This window comes from Trichechus manatus, unplaced genomic scaffold, assembly GCF_000243295.1.
Source record: "Trichechus manatus latirostris isolate Lorelei unplaced genomic scaffold, TriManLat1.0 scaffold00030, whole genome shotgun sequence".
Classification (NCBI taxonomy): domain Eukaryota; kingdom Metazoa; phylum Chordata; class Mammalia; order Sirenia; family Trichechidae; genus Trichechus; species Trichechus manatus.
Window position 1 is genome coordinate 10,060,839 of NW_004443966.1, and position 6,345 is coordinate 10,067,183.

Consider the following 6,345-nt stretch of genomic DNA (forward strand, 5'->3'; position numbering starts at 1 on the left):
TGTGTGTGTGTGTGTGTGTGTGTGTGTGTGTGTGTGTGTTCCCCTATACAATGTTCCCACTGCCTTCTCATTCTTACAGAGTGAAATTCTGAAGTTTGGCAGTGTCTGAGTCCTAAAGCAAGATAACTGAATGTGACAGGAGCACAGTACCCAGAAGACCTGGGAGGCCACAACAGATTTGCATTGCAAATATAAAAAATAAATAATGAGACTTCTTTTTCTCCCTTACAGGGAAGCTGGATTCCAAGATCCATCAAGGAGCAAAGAAGGGGTTAATGAAGCAGAATAAAGCCATTTGACCCAGGAGAAAAGAAACTGTACAGCACAGTGGAATTTTGTGTACTGAAGTGCTGTCCGTTGGTCCTTTGGAACCGAAGCAGTAGGAATCTAAAGGCTTGGCAATCAGCCTTGACTCTCTCACAATTTAAACTCTTAACCAAAATCTGTATATTTTTCTTAAAGAGTAGATTCTTACCTTCTGTAGTGGGTCAAACTCTGTGAATATATTCTTTATAAAAACCAATTTTAAAAAGTCTAAATCTTCAACGTTTTCTCAGAATGGTATTAGAGAAGAGAAAAGAAGAAGCTGGAAATTTCCTCCCTGAGGCTTGAATTTGTAGTTAGGAAAACTCTTGCTTGGATTTTAAAGTTTCTTTTCAAAGTGATAGCCCCGTCGAGGAGTAGGAGGTTTTAGGAATCCTGTGTACATACAAACCTGTAATGGGACAAAAAAGGTTTTTAACAAGTTTTCTGCCCCAGTCCAGCTTCTCTGAAGTGAACAGTCTTCAAAAGCTGAGTTACCTTCCTTGGCAGATTTTTTTTTTTTTGAGGGATAACTTGAAGAAGTGCTGCTGCTTTGTTCTTTGGTTTGAGAAGCTAGGACATGAGAGGATGGAACTGGAAGGAGACAGAGCCACCTTCTGAAGAGCACAAAGCTGCCGTATTTGTTTTGTTGGTATTGCAAAAGCATCACTTGGGAAGGGCAATTAGAAACAAACTGAAAAATAAAATCTCTTCAGTAAATGCATCCAAATACCCCCAAACCCTGAAAGCAGGCCTTTTAAACCACCCACACCCCAGGAAGCTGTGAGCTTTGGGAATACAGGAGGGTGGTTGGAAATGAGATTTTTACTAGTCAGTCTGGCCCCACTTAGTGAAGCGCTTTGTTTCTGAGGCTGTTCTGAAGAGCTGTCAGAATCTCAGTTGCTGGCACCTTGAGGAAATTCATGGCCTTAAATGTGTATGTTCTGCTTCTTACAAAGCAGCACCATCACGCTGGGGAAGTTGGATTCCCTCCAGCAGTTGTGTGCATGACTTTAAAAAGAGAGAGAGAGGGAGAGAAAAAAAGTGCCCTATGTTATGAAAAAGATTAATTTCCCCTTTCTTTAATCCTTCATATTCAGCGTTGATTTGCATTGAAATGCCTCCACTCATTATGCATTGATGTTCACTCGGCTGTGAACCCTGCTTGTTGCATAGCTCTAGGCGTGGGCTCTGCGGGGCCTGATCACTGCGTTCCCAGGGAAGAGCCACCCCAGTCTTGTTCTGGTGATGCCAACGTGCAGTGGTCTCTTTTTTTCCCTGTTCAATCTATGTGGAGAGAGTGGAAAGTACAGCTAATGACACTCTTTAAGGGAGAAAAAAGTCTCTTTCTGGCTTCCTGCAGACCCTAGTAGTATTAATAAAGTCACACTGGCTTCACTAAGCAGTTAATAGTTTACCAGGCAATAGCACCCTGAATTCTATACTGGAATTGCCTGGTCCTCTTAATACCAAAAGTAGCCCTGGTGGCACAGTGGGTAAGAGTTCGGCTGCTAACCAAAATGCTGGCTGTTTGAATCCACCCAGATGCTCCAAGGGAGAAAGATTTGGCAGTCTGCCTCTCCTGTAAAGATTACAGCCTAGGAAACCTTAGGGGCAGTCCTACTCTGTCCTATAGGGCCACTATGAGTGGAATCAACTCGACAGCAGTGGGTTTGGGTTTTTTTTGTTTGTTTGTTTTTATCTTAATACTGAAATAAAATGAAAGGCAGGAGGGGAAGAGCCTAGGGAGGAGTTCCAGCCTGAGCACAGAGGAGTCTGGGTTGATTTGCCACCTGGGTAGATTGTGTTTGCATGCCTAAAGAAAACCGGCAGGAGCTGTAAGAGATCTGGTTATGCAACCATTTTGTGTGCTGTGATAAAAGCTAAGTTTACAAGAACCCACCTCAGCATCCAAAATACACAGCTGGAGCCACATGGGTAAATGGCAGAGTAGCTTGGAAACTTCTCCTTTTCATGGTTAGACTGTGAAAGCCTGTCTTTCGTTCACGTGGTGGTGGTATAAGGTCTCTCTATTTGCGGAGACAAGGGGGAGGAAGTATGGGAGAAACTTAGGGGTAGACAGCCCGCAGTTGCTCAGTGATGAATAACGTAATTTAAAGCCTAGTGGAAATTCTTAGCAACTTGAGTGCAAACTCACCTAGGAATAGCTTTTCAGTGCTTTACAGCACTTTGCTCTGACCCTGTAATTCTGAGACAGCTTGGCCCGCGGGAATGTTCACATTTCTGAGGTGGTTTTCTCTTATAGCCTAAATGTCTGCACCTGCTTTTGAATGGTTGTGTTCAATTGCTATCCATTTGTACAGTACCTAAAGGATTCCGTTTTTTTGTTTTTGTTTTGTTTTTTTTTTTCTTTTCCAGGCAGAACCCAGTTTCAGTTATATAAGCTCAGAAAATCAAAAAAACAAACCCGTTGCCTTTGAGTTGATTCTAACTCATAGTGACCCTATAGGACAGAGTAGAACTGCCCCATAGGGTTTCCAAGGAGCTGCTGGTGGATTCGAACTGCCTACCTTTTGGTTAGCGGCAGAGCTGTTAACGACCAGGGCTCCATATAAGCTCAGAATAGGATGTATATAAGAATGGAGACTTTCTCTGTAAGGGTTTAGGAGGCTTTGGCCTTGGAGTCAGATGTTTGGAATGTAGGAAGGGTTTTTCTTGCTTGCTACAGCTAATCTGGAGAAAGAGAATTAGGTGTCCTCTCTAATCTGGAAGTTTACAGAAACCCATTTTTTCCTAAAGTGTAAGTGTGAAAAATTTAGACTTTAAAGACATTAACAAAGTTATGACTTTTATGAGTTTTAACCCAATCTTTTTCCATTTAACTACTGTCTCTACGAAAGCTCATTTTTGTGGATTTCATATAATTTAGTAATTTTTTATGCCTTTGCTAGAGCACCTCGCCAAGATCAAGACAGTATGGGAGTTGTTCTCTTGCCCAGCTAAAAATGACACTAAAAAACAAGCATGTATTAAACTAGAGGAATCAGTGAACTTCAATTTATTGGGCCTAGAGAGAGGAAAGCAAGTTCAGTGATGAAGGAATTTTTTTTTTCCTTGAAATTCAAATGGCAAGTGCACATCTGCTGTTCCCAGCTTCTGTGAATGTGTTTGGAGGGAGGTGATCCATATCACAGGCTCCAAGGTATACAGCATGTGGAGGGCTTTTCCACTTCTCTCATGCAGAGAAGAAAGAACATAGCCACAGTGCCATCATCCCCTGACACAAAGAAACTTGTATGAGTGTCTGTTTATGTGTGTACAGACAATGTGGCTTAATTCATGGGGTGAAACTTAGAAAACTGATCACATTTTAGATTTCAGTTTTGACAATGGAGAACCCAGAAAGACAACCTAGCAGATATCATACCCTAGCTTGGAGTCAGGAAAATAGGGGGCTGGGAATCCATAGAGAGGCGTGTCATAGGAAGGGTGTGAGATTTCAATATAGGACATTTGAGAAGAGTCTACTGTCCAATATGGTAGCCACTAGGCACATGTAGTTATTTAAACTAACTAAAATGAAATTTGAATTCAGTTCTTCTGTCATATTAACCATATTTCAAGTGTTCAAATAGCCCCACGTGGCTAGTGACTTCTGTATTGGACAGCACAGATGTAGAACATTTCCATCATCACAAAAATTCTATTGGACAGCACTTGTCTGGAGAAGGGGTTAGCAAACTTTTTGTGTAAAGGGCTAGATAACAAATGGTTTTGGCTTTACAGGCCATATAGCCTCTGTTGTGACTATGCGACTCTGCTGCTGTAGTTAAAGGCAGCCATGGACGATATGTAAATGAATGAATGTGGTTATGAGCCAATAAAACTTTATTAATGGACACTGAAATTTGAATTTCATATAATTTTCATGTGTCACAAAATATTTATCTTTTGATTTTTTTCCCCCAACCATTAAGAAATGTAAAAACCATTCTTAGCTTGTGAAATGTACCAAAACAGGCAGTGAGCCTGATTTGACCTATGGACTGTAGTTTGCCAGCCCCTGGTCTAGAGGACTAGGAATTCAAACTTACGATTTTGCTTACTATACAGGACATCTGATCACTTAAAAATTTTTAGTTGCTCTTTCAGGCTTGAGAACTTTCCCTAGCTCAAAATTAGGATTCACCGTAGGAATGTTTACTTTCCTTTTTTCTCTATTTTACAGTCTAGTCCTCTCCCCTGGTAGAGCCGTACCCCTTCAGTAGTAGATGACTACTAGAACATTTAACCATTAATTAAGTCACACCTATTGTTAGGTGCCTTCGAATTGATTTCTACTCATAGCCACCGCATGTGACAGAGTACAACTGCCCCATTGGTAGCAGATAGCCAAGTCTGTCTTTCTTTCGAGGAACCACTAGGTGGGTTCAGACTGCCAACCTTTCCGTTAGCAGCCAAGCCCTTAACCATTGACCCACCAGGCTCCTTAAGTCATACCTAAACCCTGCTAAAGTCTAAAACACTCTGCCTGTTAAGTGGCTTAATCTTCACTTGTAACCTTGCAACATCATCTGGTACAGATTGGAAGTTTATCACCTGGGATCAGTTCTGACCTGACACTATCCTGGAACAACTTGAGTATTGGTGGACCAAACAGGGCATTATTTTTTCCTAGATAAGACACGCTTAGTGTTCATTTTTAGTCAGCAACCTTTTTCTTGTTTTTTAAGATGGAGATGGGGAGTAAAGGGATTTCTTGACCTGAGGTTTAGCTCCAAGTTACATGCTATCCTGAGTGGCACTGTTGACGGATGCCAAAGGATAAGGGCAGAAAGAAAAGATAAAAATTGCAGAGCAAGATAAAATGATCAGGGATACAGGAAAGACATAATAGGGGCTAAGAAGTGGTGAGCCCTGGGAATTTAGATAAATTTCCACTTGCAATGGGAGGAGATGGAAGTCTTAGGGAGGAGGTCATGAAGAGCATGATATGTTTCACAAGTAGGAGGGGTGTGGGAGGGTTCACTAAAACATGGACTGAATGCCTATGGCCTAGTGGTCAAGAGCTACAGCTGCTAACCAAGAGGTTGGCAACTGGAATCCACCAGGCGCTCCTTGGAATCCCTACCGGCTAGTTCTAATCTGTTTTACAGGGTCGCTATGAGTCGGAATCGACTCGATGGCAGTGGGTTTGGCTTGATTTTTTTTTTTTGAATGCTTACTGTGTACTAGATAGTGTGGTGGGCAACCGGAACTTCAGAGATGCACGGCAGATAAGGAAAGATAAAAGTTACGACTTCCGGGCAACATGGCGCTATAGACAGGAAAGATAAAAGTTACAGTCCTTAGAAGTATAATGGCGGGTTAGGGGAGGACAGAATAGGACTTTTAGATTAAAAAACAAAACAAGATTTGGTGATATAGAATGGTGAGGTGAAAAAGGGTATAAAAGGATTAGAAATGGGTAACTTGGAGATGAAAACAAGTGGTAATCCCCCAAAAAGAAACTAGAGAACAAAGACAGAAAATTAGGAGACTGGTACTTTGTTGAACTAAAGGGTAAAATGGATGAAACCATCATGAGCCGTGCGTGCTCTTCTGTTCTTTGTGGGTGTTCCCGGTCAGACTCCAAATGGCCCTTTCCTCTCCCCACAATTGAAGGACACCTAAGAACTGGTGTGCTCCCCAGAGACCCCTCTGCGAGAAGTCTGGTCCAGCAAGAGTTCTTTGCACGAGGAGAGAGCGTTAGGTTCGAGCTCTCCAGTCCAGGTTTCTTCGAGTTTCTGTCTGTCTTAACCGGCTCGCCGGGTTTTCCAGCATTCCCCGAGCTAGGACTTTAATCCGGGCTCCGGGTGACCGCGCGTTCCGAGACCCAGGATTTGGCTCCTTTACCAGATTCCGGGTTTCTCTGCGCTCTCCCGCTCCGGACTCCACACCATCCCGGAATCCGGATCCGAGGGCCCAGTAATCCAGTGTCCGGGTCTTCCGGGCGGCCCTGGTTGTCCCGGATCGCGGCGGCGGCGGCGGTGGTGGCGGCTGAGGGACCCGCGGCCCCGGACACAGCGGCACCGGCCGGGC

General features: G+C 43.2%; 1 protein-coding gene across 2 annotated transcripts in view; it reads left to right on the plus strand.

Annotated features, from left to right (window-relative positions):
• TRIP4 (thyroid hormone receptor interactor 4) overlaps positions 1–1,885 on the plus strand; it is a 53,502-nt gene extending 51,617 nt beyond the window's left edge. The window contains exon 13 of one of the 2 annotated variants that reach the window (XM_004374660.1): positions 232–539. In XM_004374660.1, coding sequence (XP_004374717.1) covers positions 232–299 — 68 coding nt within the window. In that variant the 3' untranslated portion in view covers positions 300–539. Of the gene's footprint in view, positions 1–231 lie in introns of both variants that reach the window. The other variant, XM_023729717.1, reaches the window with a different exon arrangement.
• Positions 1,886–6,345: the final 4,460 nt, after the last annotated feature.